The sequence below is a fragment of the Acinonyx jubatus genome, chromosome A2, assembly GCF_027475565.1.
Source record: "Acinonyx jubatus isolate Ajub_Pintada_27869175 chromosome A2, VMU_Ajub_asm_v1.0, whole genome shotgun sequence".
NCBI lineage: Eukaryota > Metazoa > Chordata > Mammalia > Carnivora > Felidae > Acinonyx > Acinonyx jubatus.
In genome coordinates, this window is record NC_069383.1 from 18,413,185 (window position 1) to 18,436,917 (window position 23,733).

At 37.1% G+C, this 23,733-nt stretch overlaps 1 protein-coding gene and 2 long non-coding RNA genes across 4 annotated transcripts in view; 1 reads left to right on the forward strand and 2 right to left on the reverse strand.

Annotated features, from left to right (window-relative positions):
- LOC106975713 (uncharacterized) overlaps positions 1-23,733 on the forward strand; it is a 60,926-nt gene that overhangs the window by 21,157 nt on the left and 16,036 nt on the right. The window lies entirely within an intron of this gene.
- The window catches only part of AGBL3 (AGBL carboxypeptidase 3), a 71,289-nt gene that overhangs the window by 2,898 nt on the left and 44,658 nt on the right, over positions 1-23,733 (reverse strand). The window contains 1 exon segment of the mRNA XM_027075511.2: positions 3,992-4,223. Within this exon segment, the coding sequence (XP_026931312.1) occupies positions 3,992-4,223 (232 nt within the window).
- LOC128314711 (uncharacterized) lies at positions 8,317-10,792 on the reverse strand. The gene is made up of 2 exons (XR_008296622.1): positions 10,171-10,792; positions 8,317-8,996 (listed from the first exon to the last, which is right to left on the reverse strand). It is a non-coding gene; the product is annotated as an uncharacterized LOC128314711 (long non-coding RNA).

Sequence of the window (23,733 nt, forward strand, 5' to 3'; positions counted from 1 at the left end):
TCACAGACTGTGAGATCATGACCTGGGCTGAAGTTGGTCGCTTAACCGACTGAGCCACCCAGCTGCCCCAATTATAAAAATAATTTAAATATACAGTGAATCCATCTGTTAAGAATGGTCTTGCTTGCTACTTTCGTACTCTTTCTTATATCCATGTATACCTACATTAGAAACTTTTGGGAAGTGTCTGCCCCAGGCATAATTTGCCCTTCTCTGGGGACTGCCTCTTGATCCACAGAGCTAGGCCTTCCATCAGCCATATTTGTAACCGTCTGATCTGTAACCCACTAGCATGGCTGCCAACCACATTGTCTTTCCCTATAATTTAGAATTGGCAATGAAAGATAGCGTGTCTTGTGAGTTAAAGTTGTTATAGGATGCAAATTTGTGAGGGTAAGAGGTATGAAAACACTTTTGTAGAGCAAGAAGGGCAGAGACTGACAATGGATAAAGAGCCCTGGTAGCTTTCCATTCCCCAGTGTCAGTCCTTTTCTGAGATCTGGCTGAATCCTCTCTCCTCTTTATTTCCATAAATAGTCTTGGATTTTCTCAGAACTCTTCCCTCTTACCCTACCTTATGCTTTTTGATTAATCTAGCTTAAACTGGTTTCTGTTATTTGCAACCAAAGAGTTCTTAATTAATATAACCTACTATATATCTACTCTTCTAGATTCAGGGTAATCCACACTAAGTAAATTTCTGGGTTTGAAGGATGTAAGAAATCTCTCATGAAAATAATGATTAAAAAATCAAGCTATGGCACAAAAACAGACACATAGACCAATGGAATAGAATAGAAACTCCAGAACTAGACCCACAAACGTATGGCCAACTCATCTTTGACAAAGCAGGAAAGAACATCCAATGGAAAAAAGACAGTCTCTTTAACAAATGGTGCTGGGAGAACTGGACAGCAACATGCAGAAGGTTGAAACTAGACCACTTTCTCACACCATTCACAAAAATAAACTCAAAATGGATAAAGGACCTGAATGTGAGACAGGAAACCATCAAAACCCTAGAGGAGAAAGCAGGAAAAGACCTCTCTGACCTCAGCCGTAGCAATCTCTTACTCGACACATCCCCAAAGGCAAGGGAATTAAAAGCAAAAGTGAATTACTGGGACCTTATGAAGATAAAAAGCTTCTGCACTGCAAAGGAAACAACCAACAAAACTAAAAGGCAATCAACGGAATGGGAAAAGATATTTGCAAATGACATATCGGACAAAGGGCTAGTATCCAAAATCTATAAAGAGCTCACCAAACTCCACACCCGAAAAACAAATAACCCAGTGAAGAAATGGGCAGAAAACATGAATAGACACTTCTCTCAAGAAGACATCCAGATGGCCAACAGGCACATGAAAAGATGTTCAGCGTCGCTCCTTATCAGGGAAATACAAATCAAAACCACACTCAGATATCACCTCACGCCAGTCAGAGTGGCCAAAATGAACAAATCAGGAGACTATAGATGCTGGAGAGGATGTGGAGAAACGGGAACCCTCTTGCACTGTTGGTGGGAATGCAAATTGGTGCAGCCGCTCTGGAAAGCAGTGTGGAGGTTCCTCAGAAAATTAAAAATAGACCTACCCTATGACCCAGCAGTAGCACTGCTAGGAATTTATCCAAGGGATACAGGAGTACTGATGCATAGGGGCACTTGTACCCCAATGTTTATAGCAGCACTCTCAACAATAGCCAAATTATGGAAAGAGCCTAAATGTCCATCAACTGATGAATGGATAAAGAAATTGTGGTTTATATACACAATGGAATACTATGTGGCAATGAGAAAAAATGAAATATGGCCTTTTGTAGCAACATGGATGGAACTGGAGAGTGTGATGCTAAGTGAAATAAGCCATACAGAGAAAGACAGATACGATATGGTTTCACTCTTATGTGGATCCTGAGAAACTTAACAGAAACCCATGGGGGAGTGGAAGGGAAAAAAAAAAAAAAAAAAGAGGTTAGAGTGGGAGAGAGCCAAAGCATAAGAGACTGTTAAAAACTGAGAACTGAGGGTTGATGGGGGGTGGGAGGGAGGGGAGGGTGGGTGATGGGTATTGAGGAGGGCACCTTTTGGGATGAGCACTGGGTGTTGTATGGAAACCAATTTGACAATAAATTTCATATATTAAAAAAAAATCAAGCTATGTCTTAGTTGTCACCTTTGCCTAGGTCCATTGTATTTTCTTATTAGTTTCCTGATTTTTGAGTCTGCTGATATTATATGTGACGGATCCCTTGTTTGCCTAGGCCTAGGCTATCTGTTTCTTGCATATTAACTGATCCATTAGATAGAATTTCTGTTAGGCACTGCCTTCAGTGATAGCTATCCCATCTGACTAAAAACTGTTACCAGTTGCCTATTTTTTATAATTTTTTGACTTTGCTGATTATATAATAAAGAAATAGGCATTAATCAAAATTTAAGAAAAAAAAGCATAAAGAGTAGTATCATCCTCTGCCAATATTTTATCCAGAGATAATTATTGTTGGGACTATGTGCTACCAGAGATTTTTCTAGGTATCCTTGTGTTTGAGTGTATATAATATGCACACATTAAATGTATCTGCATAGTGTACAAATGCAACCATACCAAAGCTGTTCTGTAGCTCTTATTCACTTGTGCATCATGAACATTATCCCCTGTTAATTAATATGTACTTATAATATTTAATAGTCACATAACATTTCATTTTATGGATATACTATAATTTATTTCAGCAATCTTCTATTGTTGAACATTCAGAAAGCTCTTACCTAGGTTTTTTTTCCTTTTAGCGATTAGGTTTAATTTCTAAAAGTGGAATTTTTTAGTCAAAATGAATGTATGACATTGAGGATTTTTCATTTATATTGTTGGACTGCCTTCCCAAGCCTCTGTATCAGTTCATATTCCAATCACCAGTGAGTGAATTCTTCCACTTGGAGGCAAAAATGAACAGTATTTCATGATTGTTTTAATTTGCACTCCTTTAAGTGAAATTAAACACTGTAAATGTTCGTTGGACATTTTTTTTTCTTTTGTGAATTTATGGTTCTAGGCTTTGCTCATTTTCCTATCGAAATACTCACATTTTGTCACTGATGTGTAGGTGATCTGTGAATATTAAGTATATTGATCTTCTGTTTTTCGTTTGTATTTTAAAAACTTTTTAAAAATGTTTTTTATTTATTTTTGAGAGACAGAGAGCACAAGTGGGGGAGGGGCAAAGAGAGGGAGACAGAATCTGAAGCAGGGTCCAGGCTCCGAGCTGTCAGCACAGAGCCCAACGCGGGGCTTGGACTCACGAACTGCGAGAGCAGTCAGACGCCCAACCGACTGAGCCACCCAGGTGCCCTATCATTTATATTTTAAAGAGAAATATCAAAGCACAGTGATGATAGACTCTGAAAGCAGAATGTCTAACTGGCGTAGCAGTTCTGCTACCTGTTGGCTGTGTGACCTTGGACAAATTACTTAACCTCGTTGTAGCCCAATTTCCTTACGTGTAGAATGTAAAATATGTGCATGTGTGTATAAACATAGAATCGTGTGTGGCACATAGAAAGTACTTCAGCCAGGCACCCCAATCTGGTCTTATCTGTGCTTTCTTCTGAATATCCATAAACTGAAGTAACTCCAGTTAATTTTTTCTAATTCTGGCTGCCCCCTAGGATTATAGGGCTTAAACACATTGGAGAAATCTGAAGTCAGGCTATGGTCACACTTTATTCATGCATACTTTACTCATAGATTCAAACTAATGAGTAATGTCATGCAAATAGACAATCAAATAAGGCCCGATAACCTACTCCCTTTACATAGCCAATGTTTTTTGATGGCTTTGGGCTTTTGTTCCTTTGTCAAATGTGATATAGCTGCCATTTTTTAAGAGGGTATGTTTGTTTCTTAACATTCTTAATGAATTAATAAGCATTCCTTCTTTACCAAAAATGTATTAAATAGCTGAGAATGACAAAATTGTATCGACTTACTGATGTTGAATTTGGAAGTTGGTTCTTGGATTGAGTATCTGTTTTATCTGGGGGTTTTGCACAATTTTAGTGCTTTCCATGATAGGGAGCAAATACTGCAGTATTTCTTGAGTTTGAGCTATTCTTTTATCCCTGTAGATTCTTTTCTCATCATCTGTCCAATTTATGCCAGTCTTCTTGCTTTGGAAAGAAGTACATTCTTTCATTTTTCTTTTCAAGTTGTGATGCAGATCTGTGGAGCAACCACAAAAATATGTGTAAATACATGAACTGAATTGACTCAACAATTATTTATTGAACATTATGTGCCAAGATCTACCTAAAGATTCTTGTCCATTTGGAGCTCATACTTTAATTACAGGGTCAGAAAATAAGCAAATCAAAAGTAAAATATATGTCAGGATAAAATTTATGAGGTAAAATAAAGCTGGGGAGGGGAATAAAGAATTCTTAGGGGAGAGATTTTTATTTTTTTTTTTAAGGCGTTCAGGGAAAGCCTCCCTGCGAAGCTGACATGTCAAAGGAGTTAGGGAGTGAGTCAGGCAGATACCAGAGGGAAGAGCATTCTAGGCAAGAGGAAGAGTAAGCGTGAAGGCCCTGAGCTAGGTGCATGGTTGTGCGTTGAAGGATCACCAAGATGGCACAAGTGGCTACAGCAGATTGAATCAAGAAGAAAGAGATAAGATAGCAGCTCAGATAGGTAATTTGGACTCTGTTCACATGAGGCCTCACAGGCCATTGTAAAGACTTTGATTTTACTAAATATGAAATGGGGAAGCACTGAAAGATTTTGAGGAGTGTCATGATCTAAGATTTGTTTTAACAGGATCCTGCTGTTATATAATCCTATACAGTAAAACCTTGGATTGCGAGGAACTTGTTCTGTGAGTGTTCCGCAAGATGAGCGAACATTTCTAATAAAATTTTAACTTGATAAACGAGCGGTATCTTGCAATACGAGTGGTAGGTGATGCCGAATGTCATATGATCACAACTGAGCCAATGGTTCTTGAAATTTGCTTTGAGAAATGAGTGCTTTGGATTACAACCATGTTTCCAAAACGAATTATGCTCCAATACCAAGGTTTTACTGTATTTTGAGATTTTTCTAATGAATTAATGTGGGATGAGAGAAGAGAGGAACCAGTGGTGACTCCAAAGCTTCTCATCTTGGGAAACAGAAGGATGGAGATATGGGAAAAACCATGGGAAGAGTATGTTAGAAATCCCTTCATTACATGATATGAAGGAATTGTTTATTTTAATTATGATAATTAGTATAATGTTTTAAAAAAGTGTTTATCTCCCCTCTCAATTACTAAGACTACCACCAAAGAAAACCCAGAAAGTGAGTGTTGGTAAGGATGTGAAGAAATTAGAACCCTGGAGCACTATTGGTGGGAATGTAAAATGCAGTCACTGTGAAAACCAGTTTGGTGGTTCCTCAAAAATTGAAAATAGAATTACTATATGATCCAGCAATTCTACACCGGGGTATATGCCCCAAAGAGTTGAAAGCAGGTTTCAAAGAATTATTTGTATAACCATGTTCATAGAAGGAGTATTATTCACAGTAGCCAAAAGGGTGGAAGCAATCCAAGTGCCCACTGATGGATGAATGGATAAATAACATATGCTATGTACCTAACAATGTAGTATCATTCAGCCTTAACAAGGAAGGAAATTCTGACACCTGCTACAACATGGATGTAACTTGAGGACATTATGCTAAGTGAAACAAATGCTAAGTATTTGTCTTCCAAATACTTGATTACACTTAATATAAGGTACCTAGAATAGTCAGAGTCAAAAAGACTCAAAGTAGATACTTGCCAGGAGCTGAGAGGAGGGAGAAATGGGGAGTTGCTTAATGGGTATAGAGTTTCAGTTTTGCAAGATGAAAACAATTTTGGAGATTGTGTGCACAACCATGTGAATATACTTAGCAAAACTGAACTTTACACTTCATAATGGTTAAGATGGCAAATTTTATTTCATGTACATTTCAACACAATTCTTAAAAATTCAGTGTATGCAGGAAGAGAGATAAGGGATAAAAGGAAACCATGAATAAAGCCTGAAGAAGACTAGTAGACATTTTAAAGGATGTGGCAGGATTACTTAGGATGCTTAAGGTAGTATGTAGACCACAGAAGAAAAAGAATACACTTAGAATAAAAGCAAGAAATAGGTTATGCTTTGTTAAAAAATAAAAAGTTTATCTAGTTAGAGACCTACATTGAACTATTTATGGGCAAAATGACATGATTTGCTGAACTTGCTCTAAATGCTTTAGATACTTTAAATGCTCTAAATAGCACACACAAAAAAAGTAGTGGGCATATAGATGAAAGAATAGCAGGATGCCGATGACTACTAAGGGTGGGTCATGGGCACCGGTGGATTCATTATTATATTCTACTTTTGTTTATGTTTGAATTTTTCACAATTTGGCTTTTTAAAAATGGAAGCGTCCATTATTAAAAGTGAATGTTGCAGGGCACCTGGGTGGCTCAGTTGGTTAAGTGTCCGACTTCAGCTCAGATCATGATCTCACTGTTCAGAGCAGGACAGAGCCTGCTTCAGATCCTCTGTTTCCCTCTCTCTGCCCCTCCCCTTCTTGCGCTTTCTCTCTCTCAAAAATAAACATTAAAAAAAAATTTTAAAGCGAATGCTGCTATATTTTGAGAAAGTGAGAAAGAGGGTAGTCATTAGAATTATGTCCCTGAGGAAATTGATGGGTACGAGTTCTAGGGCACCACTGATACCTGGGAGAGAAACATTTGGACTTCATTTTTAAAAATTTCAATATCCCCCAAAAGAGAGAATAGTATAAGAAACCCTCTTAAATCCATCACTCAGCTTCAATAACTGGATTTCCTTTTACTGTTAGGATTGACCAGTATTTAGAGTCCATCGATGGCACTAGATGAAATGTTTATAGGCAGCTAATAATATGAATCTGTGCAGGGAAATCATGTTCTAAGGAAACAGAAATGATGCCTGGAATACCATGACTCACTTCTGGGTGTTGGTGGTCCAGCTAAATAGAAGACTGGATACTGTGTTTGTTTACCAAATTCGAAGAAATAATTTGGATATAAACCTGTCTGCCAGGATTTATTATGAATTTACTCCTCCCCTACTCTTCTCAGTCAGCTGAAGCTCTGTATTTGTACCATAGCTCATCAGTAAATATGAACTCTTCCAGAACTGAAGTCTGCCTAGATCTCTCACTATTCTCTGACAGAATTCATCTCATTTCCCACTTGGTAAGTTCAGTAAGGGGAAAGGACAGAATTCCTTCTGTAATAAACAGATAATGAAGCTAGGAATTTAGAGGAAAATGTACAGCTCTAAATGTATATATTGTAAAGAAAGGGCCAACAGAAAAGAATTAAAGACAAGTCCCTCTGAAATGACTTCAGTAAAAAAAAAATTGTAGAGTTTTTATTCGTATGTCATCAAGATTTATGAGGACATATGCCTGTAAGATAATGTAATCAGTAAGTGATGAGACTCTCGGCTCAGCTCAGGAAAGGCTGAATGAGGCTGAAAAACATAATTTTTAGTACCTGTGGAGGGGGGGCACTGGAAAAAAAATCTCCCTTTTTCAACAAAATTCCATGAAGACTACCTGTCTCCACTCTCTCTCCTATTTTAAAATATACTTTAATTAGATTTGTGCTTCTGTCATTCTACTGAAATTTCTCTGATCAAGATCCTGAATAATACTTCCATGTTGTAAAACCCAAAAGTAAATACACTTCATTTATCAGAAGCATCAGACTGAGTTGATTATTGCCTCCTCTTTGATACACTTTCTTACTTAGCTTCCGGGACAACACATCCTCTTGGTTTTCCTCCTAGCCCACAAGGTGCTCCTTATGCTTCTTTTGTTGGTTCTTTTCTTTTTCTGATCCATCAGTACTGGAATTCTTAAGGATTTCCTCCTTAACTCTCTTCTATTATCTGTACTCATTTAGAAGTCTTGTCTAGGTTCACACCCTAAAGTACTATCTTTATCTGAAAATTCCCAAATGTACATCTAGCCCAGACCTCTTCCCTGAACTCGACTCCTATCCAACTGCTTAGTTAGTACCTGTATTTCAGTGTCTGAAAGGCATTTCAAAACCAAGTCTAAACTGAATTGCTGCTCTGCCCTCAGTCTTTGCCGTCTCAGCAGAGGATAACTACCCAGCTTGTTGCCCTGGAAACTAAAACCCTGGTAGTTCAACAGTTGTAAACAACTGTGAAACCCATCACCACAATCAAGACCTAGAAAATAACCCTAAAAGATTCCTTGTGTTCCTTTCCAGTCCATTCTTGCCTTCATCTCCTTCTCTGTCCCTTCTTCCTCCAGGAAACCCTTATCTGTTTTGTTTTTTTTTTTTGTCTCTGTGAGTTACTTTGCATTTCATATACATGAGATTTCATATAGCATTTACTTTTCTGTATCTGTCTTCTTGTACTTAACACAATGATTCTGAGATTCATTCATGTCATGTGTATCAGTTCATTACTTTTTTATTCTATAGTATGGAAAGGACACCAATAACAAGGGGGTATTGGGAATAAGGCAATTAGGTTTTTTTTCAAAGCTATATTAAACTGAAATAATTTTTTTCTGTAATAGACTCATATAGAAATTAAGCAAATATTTTTCAGAATCAGGAATAAAATGGCTATTAATCCTGTTTATAAAAGCAGTTCTCATAATCCAAACTTCATAGGATTTATTAATGATACAGTGAAAACAACCTTTGTATTTATTAAAATCTGAAACAATAAGAAAAAACCCAAAACACCTCCTCTTGGGATCCTTGTCTTCTCAGTCCAACTGGGAATTTGTGTGCTCATAGGACACTTGAAGGATGTCACTTTGAAAGAGTTTCCATACAAATCAGTGCTCTTGGGCTGAATTATTTCCTGGATTGACTTCTCACCAGTTTCTACCAATTGTCTTTGTTGGTCTTTGCTGAGCCTGTGAATCTTATTTTGGGAGCTGAAAGAAATTGGGTACTCAGATTTCAATGTCAACCACGAGCTATCTAATCAAGAGTAATGTAATGTATGTTACACCTCAGAGTATGTAAAGGATTCTTACAGCTATTACCTTACTTGGAGATCTTACCAGTCCTATGATATAGGCAGGATGGCCAATGTTATCCCTATCTTACATCAGAGAGGGAATATTAGGGAATCAGAATGGTTAAACTATTTTCTTAAGATCATGCAGCTAATAAGAGGGAGGGGCAGGTCTAGAAATCACATCTTGTAACTCGAACACTTTACTTTCTCCTATTTTGATATATCATTTGATTGCTTTCCATAGATATGATAACTAATATATTTTTAAAAATTGTTTTAGTTTGATCAATTCTAGATCCAAGTACAGGTATGCCTAAAGATGGTATCTTACCTAATTTTATAAGTTTTTGGGGCAGGAGAGTCTACATATTTCTACAGAACCCATTATGCTAAGTAGAAACCAAGTTCTTAGAAGAGTTGAGGAAGGAAGAAAGTGCAGACCATGTTTCCTCTGTTGGATATATTCAGTCTATCCTCAGATACTTACTCTTCCACTGCTTAGATGGTTGTTCATGTCACTGTTTCTAACTTGCCAAGGGGACTGGTGATATAATTATTCCTGGCTTAGACGAAACTACACAGTTTATCTGTTATCCCTGAATTCACTTTCTATTCTTTTTCCAGTTTTTTGGTGCTAGTATTATATGTGTTTTAGGTACGAGTATCAAAAAATAGATGGCCAGTGCTCCAACTGCTATTACAGATAGTAACACATTTGATAGTGATCCATTGTAAACTGTTAAATAATTACCTTATGCCAGAAATGTTTCTTTTCAAAAAGAGAAACTCAGATAATGCAATGATAAATGCAGACAAATAAATGTCTAGTTGTAGATTTTAAGGCATCCAATGGGGACAGTTTGGGAATACTGAAATCTCACAACGCTTCAAAATGCATCATGTAAACACTGCTACGTACAACACTGGCCTAGTCACAGATACTATGGAGAATATAAGGAGACTTCAATTAGCAATTGTTATAAAAAAGTTACTTTTACCTGTTGCTTTAACTCAAAATCAAAATCACAGAAGCCAGAGGGAAAGGAGTAATGTAGTCAGGTAGAAGAAATCAAGTATAGTTCTCCTACCTTACATATCTTTTTAGAAGCCAAGAAGGAGCTCGTGCGGGTATTTTCACTAAAAAAGAGAGTATACCATAACATTTCTAAATGGAGATTTAAAAAAAATTTTTTTTTAACATTTTTTCATCTTTGAGAGACAGAGAGAGACAGAGCGTGAGTGGGGGACGAGCAGAGAGAGGGAGACATAGAATCTGAAGCAGGCTCCAGGCTCTGAGTTGTCAGCACAGAGCCCGATGCGGCACTTGAATTCACGGACTGCGAGATCATGACCTGAGCCGAAGTCAGATGCTTAACCCACTGAGCCACCCAGGGGCCCCATAAATGGAGATTTTTTTAGAGATTAACAAAACTTGTTTTTACTTCTTGACAATTACCTCACTCATACATTTAATGGCTAGCTTAACTGAGCTTATTTTCAATTAATCTGCCATTGTTTCATCCAGACATGAAGTATACCTGTGTATATTTCCCCTAGAAGCCTTTAAACTCTTTCAAGAGAATAGTAGACAGTAGAAATACCTATCCAATAATTGGCAAACAATTCAGAATTGAATATATATCTTTACATTTCTATAAACATCTATGAAGGATGTTTGTCTACATGTATAGTAGACAGCCAACCTAGGACACAGCCATCCCAGACCGCCCCCCCCCCGCAAAAAAAAAAAGTATAGTATGTAATAGGTAGTTATACATCACATATATTATGATTTTAACAGTAAAATATAAAATAGGTATTTAAAATTAATATAACATTCTATATTTCCTTTTCTGATATATAAACACTATTAAGTAAAAACAATTGGAGCAGTTAACAGTGGCAATTAGTAATTTATGGAAGAAATTAAGCAAATAGTATGTGTGATAATAATATATTAATATCTGTTTCTGATACAGATTTTAACTCCTTGTTGGATATTTAAATTTTATAAGCCATTTTATTGTGTATTCTTAAGACACATAAATATTGACTTTTAAAAGTTGAAGGTAAATATAATGAGGCTAATAGATATTTCCTATATTTAATAAAAATTAACAATGATATGGTTATGTCCCATGATAAAATAGAGTATTTTTGCATTTTGTATTTCCTTTTCTGATAATACTCTCTGAACTCCCTGCAGCCTTTAGGACATCCCTTTTTTCTTCTGTGTAGTGGTAACACTGAACACATTCAAAGTCAAGTTCTCTCTCTCTTGCAGGTCTCTTATCAAGCCCACTTTACACTGGTCCCTGGTGGCAGTCCAGTGCAATGACATCAAATTAGATAATCCCGTCAACAGAGGAGTTTGAACATGGAATACGATTTTACTTACTAGCAACAGCAGGTTTTTCAACTTGTAAGGAATTAGTTTCCAGCCCTTCAAAAATGTCCATCCACTTATTATCTAGTAGACTAGCTTTTTGGCATTCAGGCCGTTTGCATCTTTAAATTCATCATGTAGGTTCTGCATGTCTGGATTGTTCATTGTTGTTAGACACTGAAGCACACTGGATGTCACCATAAGTTAAACTTGGGGAAAATGTGTACTGTTTTTTTGTTTTTAATTTTACTTAAACATTTTTTAAAATTTTAGTTAAATTCAAGTTAGTTAACATATAGTGTAATAATGATTTTAGGAGTAGAATTTAGCATTCATCACTTCCATATAACACCCAGTGCTCATCCCAACAAGTGCCCTCAAATGCCCATCACCCATTTAGTCTATCCCTCCACTCCCCTCCCCATCAGCAACCCTCACTTTATTCTCTGTATTTGAGTCTCTTATGGTTTGCCTCCCTCTCTGTTTTTATCTTATTTTTCCTTCCCTTCCCCTATGTTCATCTGTTTTATTACATTTCCACGAGTAAAATCATATACTTATCTTTCTCTGACTTGCTTTGCTTAGCATAATACCCTCTAGTTCCATCCATGTTGTTGCAAATGGCAAGATTTCATTCTTTTTGATCGCTGAGTAATATTCCATTGTATGTATATTCCACATCTTCTTTATCCATTCATCAGTTGATGGACATTTGGACTCTTTTCATAATTTAACTATTGTTGATAGTGCTGCTACAAACATTGGGGTGCATGTGCCCCTTTGAATCAGAACTTTTGTTTCCTTGTATACCTGGTAGTGCAAATGCTGGGTTGTAGGGTAGTTCTATTTTTAATTTTTTGAGGAACCTCCATACTGTTTTCCAGAGTGGCTGCACCAGTTTGCATTCCAACCAGCAGGGCAAAAGTGTTCCCCTTTCTCTGCATCCTCACCAACATCTGTTGATTCCTGAGTTACTAATTTTAGCCATTCTGATAGGTGTGAGGTGGTATCTCATTGTGGTTTTGATTTGTATTTCCCTGATGATGAGTGATGTTGAGCATCTTTTCATGTGTCTGTTAGCCATCTGGATGTCTTCTTTGGAAAAGTGTTCATGTCTTTTGCCCATTTCTTCACTGGATTATTAGTTTTTTGGGTGTTGAATTTAATATTTATTTTGGGGGGGCAGAAACTAGGGGAGGGGCAGAGAGAGGTGGAGAGAGAGAATCCCAAGCAGGCTCCGTGCTCTCAGTGCAGAGTCTGACTTGGGGCTTGATTCCATGAACCATGAGATCATGACCTGAGCCAAAATCAAGACTTGAATGTCTAACTGAGTGAGCCACCCAGGCACCCGCAGGGAAAATGTTTTTAAAGCACAGGGGTAATCTGAACTTAAACTGAAGGTGGATTTCAAATAAATTAGTTTTCATGGCGGTTTCATTTGGCTGCCCCTTCTGGTGACACCTTTGAGTTTTGAGTCAGTCTTCTTTCCCCCCAAATGTCATTCCCCCCCCCCCCCCACTGTTTGAGTTTTTGTCACAATCTACACACAATACCAAATAGCTGAGGTGTAGTGAATCCTTTTCTGTAGTCCTTGGTACTTCTATAAAGATCATCAAACAGTTTGAGAGAAAACAATGTAAATTATTTTACTGTAGTGCTTTCCTATATTCTCACATTCAAACTACTTCCAAATTGGAGGACATTCTTCTCCCACATGTCAAAAATGTGGTTTATTGGCAGACCAACGTTTTGATATTTGACAACCATGATAGACATCTTGTAGGCACAGGTACAAGGAGGCTATCTTCTTGCATTCTATAAAGTTAAAAAATCTCGTTAAGTGTTTCTGCAAGTTTTGAGGAAATTAAAAAGTGACCCAAAACTTTCATTATGAAAGACTCAATATCACAGGATAGAAAATCACACTATTTTTAGTATAAAGTGTGCAAGATATCTTAGAAGGTAAGATCTTTTCATTTTCTTTGGTAAAAGTTTATAGATGGAATGAAAGTTGCCAAATTTTACCTTTTAACTGCCAAGCATGCAGATACATGAGCAAAGTATAGTTTATATTTTGACAACACATTAACAATACAAATATTTATGTTTTCTGTGCCCCTGTTCTTTTTCCTCTCCTCCTGGTATTCCAATTATGTGTACTTTACATCTTTTAAAATTGTCCCACTGACCTTTGATATTCTTTGTTTTCCCCTTCCATGTTCCTCTTAGCATTTCAGTTTGGGGAGTTGGTCTTACCTATCTTCAAACTCACTGATTCTTTCCTTGACCACTTCCAGTCCACTACTGATGAGGCCATCAAAGGCATTTTTCATTTTTGTTAGTGTTTTTGGTTTTTAGCATTTCATTTAGATTCTTTCTTAAATGCTTCCAGATCTTTGCTTATATTGCCCATCTGTTCTTACATATTGGTTACTTTTCCCATTAGAGCTCTTAACATTAATCATAGTTGTCTTTTTAAAAATTGTATTTAAGTCCAGTATAATTAACCTACAGTGTTATATTAGTATCATGTGTACAATAGTAATTCAACAATTCTATACATTACTAAGTGCTCCTCATAAGTGTAATCTTAATCCCCTTTACTTATATCGCCCATCCCCCCCTACATTCTATAACCATCAGTTCTTTATATTTAAGAATCTTTTTTTTAATCTCTTTTCTTTGTTCATTTGTTTCTTAGGTTGAACATATTAGTGAAATCATATAGTATTTGTCTTTCTCTGACTTATTTCACTTATACTCTCCATCTCCATCCATGTTGTTGCAAATGGCAAGATTTGCCACACATACACACACACACACCCTGTATCTTCTTTATCCATTCATCTATTGATGGATGTTTGGGCTGCTTCCATATCTTGCCAATTAAAAATAATGCTTCAATAAACATAGGGATGCTGTATAGATCTTTTTGAATTAGTGTTTTCATATTCTTTGGGTAAATACCCAGTAGTGGAATTACTGGAGCATATGGTAATTCTGGTTTTCATTTTTGAATCTCCATACTGTTTTCCACAGTGGCTGCACTGGTTTGCATTCCCACCAGCAGTGCACAAGGGTTCCCCTTTCTCCACATCCTTGCCAATACCTGTTGTTTCTCATATTGTTGATTTTAGCCATTCTGACATATGACGGGATAGCTCACTGTGGTTTTGACTTGCATTTCCCTGATGATGAGTGATATTGAGCATCTTTTCATGTGTCTGTTGGCCATCTATATGTCTTTGTTGGAGAAATGTCTGTTCATGTCTTCTACCCATTTTTTAATTGAATATTTGTTTTGTGGGTTGAGTTGTATCAGTTCTTTATACTTTATATATTTTGGATACTAACCTTTTATTGGATATGCCACTTGCAAATACCTTCTCCCATTCAGAAGGTTATCTTTTAGTTTTGTGGATTGTTTCCTTTGCTGTGCAAAAGCTTTTTATTTTGATGTCTTAATAGTTTATTTTTGCTTTTGTTTCCCTTGCCTCGGGAGATATATCTAGAAAAATGTTGCCATGGCCAATGTCTTTCTTGGTGTAGACTTTCATAATGTAGACTTTTTATGGTTTCAGTTCTCACATTTAAGTCTATGTTTTCTTAGTGTAGACTTTTTATGGTTTCGGTTCTCACGTTTTCTTAGTGTAGACTTTTTACGTTCTCTTAGTTTAGAATTTTTATGGTTTCAGTTTTCACATTTAAGTCCTTAATCCATTTAGAGTTTATTTTTCTGTATGGTGTAAGAAAGTGGTACGGTTTCATTCTTTTGCATGCAGCTATCCAGTTTTCCCAGAACCATTGGTTGAAGAGACTGCCTTTTTCTCATTGCATATTCTTACCTCCTTTGTTGAAGATTAATTGCCCAAATATTTGAGGGTTTATTTCAGGGTTCTCTATTCTGTTCTATTGATTTATGTGTTTTTATTCTTGTGCCAGTCATACTGTTTTATTACTATAGCTTTGTAGTATATCTTGAAATCTGGAATTGTGATACTTTTACTTTTGTTCTTCTTTTTCAAGATTGCTTTGGCTTTTCAGGGTCTTTTGTGGTTCCACACAAATTTTGGTGTTACTTGTTCTAGTTCTATAAAAAATGCTGTTAGTATTTTGATAGGGATTGTATTAAGTCTGTGGATTGCTTTGGGTAGTATAGGCATTTTAACCATATTTGTTCTCCCAGTCCATGATCATGGAGTATCTTTCCATTTGTGTCATCTTCAGTTTTTTCCATCAGTGTTTTATAGTTTTCAGAGTACAGGTCTTTCACCTCAATTATGTTTATTCCTAGATATTTTATTATTTTTGGTGAAATTGTAAATGGGATTGTTTTAATTTCTGTTGCTTCATTATTAGTGTGTAGAAAGGCAACAAATTTCTGTGTATTGATTTTGTATCCTGTGGCCTTGCTTGAATTCATTAATCAGTTTTAGTAGTTCTTTTGTGGAGTCTTGAGGGTTTTCTATGTATAGTAATATGTCATCTGCAAATGATGAAAGCTTACTTCTTCCTTATAAACTTGGATGCTTTTATTTCTTTTTGTTGTCTGACTGTTGTGGCTAGGACTGCCAGTACTATGTTGAATAAAAGTGGTGAAATGGATGTCCTTGTCTTGTTCCTGACCTTAGGGGAAAAGCTCTCAGTTTTTAAACATTGAGTATGATGTTATCTGTGGGTTTTTAAATATATGACCTTTATTATGTTGAGGTATGTTCCCTCTAAACCTACTTTGTTGAGGTCTTTTATCATGAATGGATGTTGTGCTTTGTCAAATGATATTTCTGCATCTATTGAAATGATCATATAGTTTTTATCCTTTCTCTTATTTATGTATCACATTGATTAATCTGTGAAAACTGAACCACCCTTGCATTCCAGGAATAAATCTCACTTGACTGTGGTGAATGATTTTTTAAATGTATTGTTGGATTTGGCTTGCCAGTATTTTATCGAGGATTTCTGCATGTGTGTTTATTAGACATATTGGCCTGTAATTCTCTTCTTTTGTAGCGTATTTACTTGGTTTTGGTATCAGTTTAACACTGGCTGCATAGAACGTATTTGGAAGCTTTCCTTCCTTTCTATATATATATATATATTTTTTTTTGGAATAGTTTGAGATGAGTCAGTACTAACTCTTCTTTAAATGTTTGGTAGAATTTACCTGTGAAACCATCTGGTCCTGGAATTTGTTGCGAGTCTTTTGATTACTGATTCAATTTCACTGCTTATAATCAATCTGTTCAAATTTTCTATTTCTTCCCGATTCAGTTTTGGGAAGTTATAGGTTTCTAGGAATTGATGTATCTCTTCTAGGTTGTTCAATTGGTGGGCATATAATTTTTCATTATATTGTCTTATAATGCTTTGTATTTTCTGAAGTATAGGTTGTTATTTCTTCTCTTTCATTTCTGATTTTGTTTGAGTCCTCTCTCTCTCTTTTGATGAGAATACTGGCTAAAGTATTCTCAATTTTGTTGATCTCAAAGAACCAGCTCCTGGTTACACTGATCTATTCTGTTATTTTAGATTCTATTTTATTTCTTCTCTAATGTTTATTATTAATCTTTCCTTCTACTGGTTGGGTTTGGTTTTGTTATTCTTTCTAGTTCCTTTAGATGTAAGGTTAGATTATTTATGTGAGATTTTTCTTGCTTCTTGAGGTAGGCCTATATTGCTATAAACTTCTCTCTTAGAACAGCTTTTGCTGAATCCCAAAGATTTTGGAAAATTGTGTTTTCATATTCATTTGTCTCCATATAATTAGAAAACAGTTTTTTTTTTTTTTTTTTTTTAGAGAGGGAGAGTGAGTGAGCAGGCTGGGAGAGGGGCAGAGGCAGAGAGAGAGAATCCCAAGCAGGCTTCCTGCTCAGCATGAAGGCTGATGCAGGGCTCGATCCCACAACCTGATCTGAAATCAAGAACTGGACGTTTAACCAACCAAGCCATCCAGATGCCCCTGTATCCATATATTTTTTTGATTTCCTTTTTGATTTCTTGGCTGACCCATTCATTGTTTAGTAGCATGTTATTTAAGTTCCATGTATTTGTGTTCTTTCCAGATTTTTTTCTTGAGGGTGCTTTCTAGTTTCATAGCATTGTGGTTGGAAAAAATGCATGGTATGACTTTAATCTTTTTAATTTGTTGAGATTTGTTTTGTGGCCCAATATGTGATCTATTTTGGAGAATGTTCCACGTACACTCAAAAGAACATGTATTCTGTTGTTTTAGAATGGGATGTTCTGAATATATCTGTTAGATCCATCTGGGCCAATGTATCATTCAAAGTCACTGTGTTTTTTGTTGATTTTCTGTTTGGATGATCTACCACTGATATAAATTGGGTGTTCGGGTCCCCTACTATTATTGTATTACTATTGATTACTTTGTTACCAGCAGCTTTATGTATTTAGGTGCTGAATACCCATAGTTGTTATATCTTCTTGCTGGATTTTCCCTTTGATGATTACATAGTGTCCTTCTTTGACTCTTGTTACAATCTTTGTTTTAAATTTTTTTTTCAACGTTTTATTTATTTTTGGGACAGAGAGAGACAGAGCATGAACAGGGGAGGGGCAGAGAGAGAGGGAGACACAGAATCGGAAACAGGCTCTGAGCCATCAGCCCAGGGCCCGACGCGGGGCTCGAACTCCCGCAACGCGAGATCGTGACCTGGCTGAAGTCGGACGCCTAACCGACTGCGCCACCCAGGCGCCCCACAATCTTTGTTTTAAATTCTATTTTCTTCTGATATATGTATTTCTATCTCAGCCTTTTTCACTTAAATTTACATGATAAATGTTTTCTCATTCCTTCACTTTCAATGTGCATGTGTCTTTAGGTCTGAAACAGGTCTCTTGTAGGCAGCATACAGATGGGTCTTGCTTTTTCATCCATTCTTTTACCCTTGGAGCATTTACATTCAAAGTAATAATTGATGCTATTTTGTTACTTGTTTTATGGTTGATTCTGTAGTTCTTCTTTGTTCCTTTCTTCTCTTGTTCTCTTCCCTGATGGTTTGCTAGCTTTCTTTAGTGATATACCTGGATTCTGTTTTCTTTTCTTTTTTTTGTATGTCTCTTACTGATTTTTTATTTGTGGTTACCATTAGTTTTGTATGTAAATCTTATGTATATAACAGCCTATATTAAATTGATGGTTGCTTAATTTTGAACCCATTCTTTACTCCTCTCCCCCCATTTTAGACATATGGTATCATATTTTACATTTATTTAGTGAAGTCCTTGACTGAATTTTATAGTTATACTTAATTTTATTGCTTTTTTATTTCCTACTTTTCTCACGCCTGCTTTATGGTCTTTCCTTCCCCTCAAAGACTCCCTTTTAATATCTCTTCAAGGCTGGTTTTGTGGTCATGTATTCGTTTCACTTTTATTTGTCTGGGAAACTCTTTATCTCTCCATTATGGATGATAGCCTTGCTGGGTAAAGTATAACTGACTGCTAGAATATTATGTTTATCTTTCAGCACTTGAATATATTATGCTCCTCTCTTCTGGCCTTCAAAGTGTCTGCTGAAAAATCAGTTGATAACCTTATGGGGCTTCCTTTGTATGTAACTGTTTTCTTTTCTCTTGTTGCTTTTAAAATTCTCTTGTTATCACTACTTTTTGCCATTTTAATTACTATGTGTCTTGGTGTGGACCTCCTTGGGTTGATTTTGTTGGGGTCTTTTGTGCCTCCTGTACTTGGATTTCTGTTTCCTTCCCCAGATTCAGGAACTTTTCAGCTATTTCTTCAAATACATTTTCTGCTCCCATTTCTCTCTCTTCTCCTTTTGGGATTCCCTATTAATGTAAATGTTATCATCCTTGATGGTGTCACTGAGTTCTTTTAGTCTAATTTCAATTTCTATTATGTTTCTCTCTCTTGTTCAGCTTGATTGCTTTCCATTCTGTTCTGCAGGTCTCTGATCCATTCTTCTGCTTCCTCTAGTCTATTTATTCCAAATAGTGTATTTTTAATTTCAGTTGAGTTCTTCATCTCTGGTTGGTTTTCCATCTTTTTGTTGAGGGTATCACTGAGTCCCTCCATGTTTTTCACAAGCCCAGTGAGTATCTTTGTGACCATTACTTTAAGTTCTCTATCAGGCATTTACTTACTTCCATTTTGTTTAGCTCTCTTGCTGTGATTTTGCCCTGTGCTTTCATTTGGAACATATTTCTCTGAGCCTATTTCTACGTGTTAGGAGTCAGCTGCATCTCCTGCTCTTAAAAGTAGTGGCCTATGAAGAAGGGGCTCTGCAGTGCCCTACAGTGCAGTGTCCCTTGTTCACCAGAACCTGATGCTTGAGGGGTATCTATTTGTGCACCCTACTGTTGTGGTTGAGCCACTTCTGCCTCCAGTCTAGTCATCTGCTTTGGCTCTCTTTGCCTGTTGTGGGTAGAGTTTCGTCCCTGTGTTTCTGGTGCCAGTCGAGGCTGCCTTGGGCTTGAGTTGGAGTCAGACAAGGCAACTGACAGAGATACTGTAGTACAAAACTGCTGGGCATTTTCTCTGTGTTGTCCTCTGAGAAGCTTTGGCTGGTGGATGGGCCCTTGTTGTCAGACTACATGTCTGCCCCCAGCACACTGCTAGGGCCGCAGTTGGATGGGTGTATGTGCTTATTTTCCAGTCTCCCCTGGGTAGGGGTCACTTTGGAGTGGTGCTGGTCTCTGTCATGACTGCATGTATCCTTTCAGGCCGGTAGCACTGCTTTAAGTGGGTTCCTGTCAATACTGTATTGGAAGAGAATGCAGGGGCAGTTCATGTGGTGTTAGCAAGGTTTGTGCAGGTCTGCTGTGGGAGACAATCTAGAGCTAATGTCTGGTTAGAGGGCTGTGTTTGGAGGAGGATGTGGGGGTGGGGCACACCATTAGTAAGTTATGTAGTGAGTGTTGGCACTATACTGTTTCCCACAGGTGTCCATGTGTCTAGGCTGGGAGGTGGGGAAAGGAAATGGCACCCACCAACTCTTTTATTCTCGGAGAAGTCTCCCAAAGATCTCTGCCCCTCTAGCACATGCTCTGAGATGAGTAAACAAATCTCCCTCCTGTATACCCCATGCGTTTTTCAAACTGGTACTTTTATGCTGTATCTCAGTGAGGCTCTTGTGCTGTCTCTTTCAGGGTGTGGACTGAGTTTCCTGTTGCCCTCCTGGCTCTGCCAGAGTTGAGTCAACTGATTTTTAAAGTTCCAGGTATTAAGCTCTGCTGATTATAAGAACTTGCAAAATTATGCCCCTCTTGTTTTTTTGCAGCTTCTCCAGGCCTGGGGTGCTTGGTGTGAGGGTCTGGTACTCTCTCCTTTCCACATTCGTGGCATTCCTCCCTACAGCAAACAGTCCCACCCGTCTATTTAGCTCCTGACCTTGTCTCTGCCTTTCCTATCCTCTTTGATATGTCCTCTTCTCTACACTTAGCTATGGAGCATCTGTTCTGCAAATCTTTGGGTTGTTTTCTGGGTTATTTACACTGATGTGGGTGTTACCTAGTTATATCCATGAGATGAGGTGATCAGAGGGTCCTCCTACTCCACTATCTTCCCTGGAAGTCTACATTGTTTAATTTTCATATGTTAAAACAATCTTGCATTTCTGGGATAAATTCTATTTGGTCATTGTGCATAATCCTTTTAATATGTTGTGGGATTCAATTTGCTAGTATTTTGTCTTAATTCTTAATAGATTCAGATCTTGATAAAGAAAAATGATTATATGTTTGGCCCCTGGAATCCTAACAATTGCCTTCTTGAGAAACTTTGTCTCATACACCCCTGTCCTCAAACAACTCCTATGTAATCCTGTAACACAGCAAGTAGCATTTATCCCATTATATTTCTGCTGTCTCTTTACCTGTTTGTCACTTTCTGCTTCTTGAGAACAGACTATATTTCCCATTGTATCCTAGTATCTAGTACAATCTTTGACTAGTATAACTTCACACTTCTGGGAAGCAGATAGCCATCAGATCCTTAAAAAAACATGAACAAAGATGGAAAGGAGATTTTTTAACAAAGACTGATTATAAGAGAGTGTCTGAGACATAGAGGAATACTGTTAGGAAGGTTAAAATATCAAGTGAGTTAAGATATGAATAAATATTTGGCACAAGAATAGACATTCAGATCAATGGAACAGAATAGAGAACCCAGAAATGGACCCACAAACGTATGGCCAACTCATCTTTGACAAAGCAGGAAAGAACATCCAATGGAATAAAGATAGTCTCTTTGCAAGTGGTGCTGCGACAGCGACATGCAGAAGAATGAACCTGGACCACTTTCTTACACCATATACAAAAATAAATTCAAAATGGATGAAAGAACTAAATGTAAGACAGGAAGCCATCAAAATCCTCGAGGAGAAAGCAGGCAAAAACCTCTTTGATCTTGGCTGCAGCAACTTCTTACTCAACACATCTCTGGAGGCAAGGGAAACAAAAGTAAAAATGAACTACTGGGACCTCATCAAAATAAAAAGCTTCTGTACAGCGAAGGAAACAATCAGCAAAACTAAAATGGGAGAAGATATTTACAAAGGACATATCAGATAAATGGAACATCTATAAGGAACTTATCAAACTCAACACCCAAAAAAATAATCCAGTGAAGAAATGGGCAAAAGACATGAATAAACACTTCTCCAAGGAAGACATCCAGATGGCCAACCGACCCATGAAAAAATGCTCAACATCACTCATCATCAGGGAAATACAAATCAAAACCACAATGAGATACCACCTCACCCCTGTCAGAACAGCTAACTTTAACAACTCAGGCAACAACAGATGTTGGCAAGGATGTGGAGAAAGAGGATCTCTTTTGCATTGTTGGTGGGAATGCAAGCTGGTGCAGCCACTCTGGAAAACAGTATTGAGGTTCCTCAAAAAACTAAAAATAGAACTACCCTATGACCCAGTAATTGCTCTACTAGGCATTTATCCACGGGATAAGGTGTGCTGTTTTGAAGGGACACCTGCACCCCCATGTTTATAGCAGCACTATCAACAATAGCCAAAGTATGGAAAGAGCCCAAATGTCCATCAATGGATGAATGGATAAAGAAGATGTGGTATATATATACAATGGAGTATTACTCGGCAATCAAAAAGAATGAAATCTTGTCATTTGCAACTACGTGGATGGAACTGGAGGGTATTATGGTAAGTGAAATTAGAGAAAGACAAAAATCATATGCCTTCACTCATATGAGGACCTTAAGAGACAAAACAGATGAACATAAGGGAAGAGAAACAAAAATATAAAAACAGGGAGGGGGACAAAACAGAAGAGACTCAAAAATATGGAGAATAAACTGAGGGTTGCTGGAGAGGTTGTGGGAGGGGGGATGGTCTAAATGGGTAAGGGGCACTAAGGAATCTACTCCTGAAATCTTTGTTTCACTATATGCTGACTAATTTGGATGTAAATTTTAAAAAATAAAAAATAAAAAAAATATTTAAAAAAAAGATATAAATAAATATTGACAAGATGTAAATTTTAATCCGGGTGCCTGGGTGGCTCAATCAATTTAGCCTCTGACTCCTGATTTCGGTTCAGGTCATGATCTCATGGTTCATGGGTTTGAGCCCTGCGTTGGGCTCTGTGCTGATAGCGTGGAGCCTGCTTTGGATTCTCTTTCTCTATCCCTCTCTCTCTGCCTCTCCCCTGCTCACTTTCTCTCTCTCTCAAAATAAGTAAACTTCAAAAAACTTATAAAAAAGATGTAAATTTTACTTAGCTATATTCAGAATGAAAAATCTATCACAATGTTTAAATCTGATCTGCTGGGATTATTTTAATGATCATCATCCTGAGTGATGACAAAGAGCAGAATCCCTTAGCTCTTAAGTTGCTTCTGTCTTTTCTATCAAATAGAGTTTTCTTTTCTCTAGAAAGAGGAGACTAAATATTGGTGAGAGATGACAGAAGTCAAAAGGCTTTGAATGGGTTATTTCCAGTCCCAGACATATTACATCTCAAGTAAGGAAAAAATTTACACATAAGATCACAAAACCACTGACAACAATTTTTTTTTTTAAGAATTCAAGGAAGGTACTCTCTGTTCTTGCTAAATGTCTAACTTGTCACTTAAGACCGCATCATAATTTAAGTATCAATTTCTTCAAAAAAACATGCCCTGAGATTTCTAGGCTGGATCTGATCCTCTTCTCTGAACAATCTGAGCAATTTGTGCAAATCATTATGACTTTATCTAACTCTTATTGTAATAAACTGTATATGAGTCTTACTAAAATTTGAT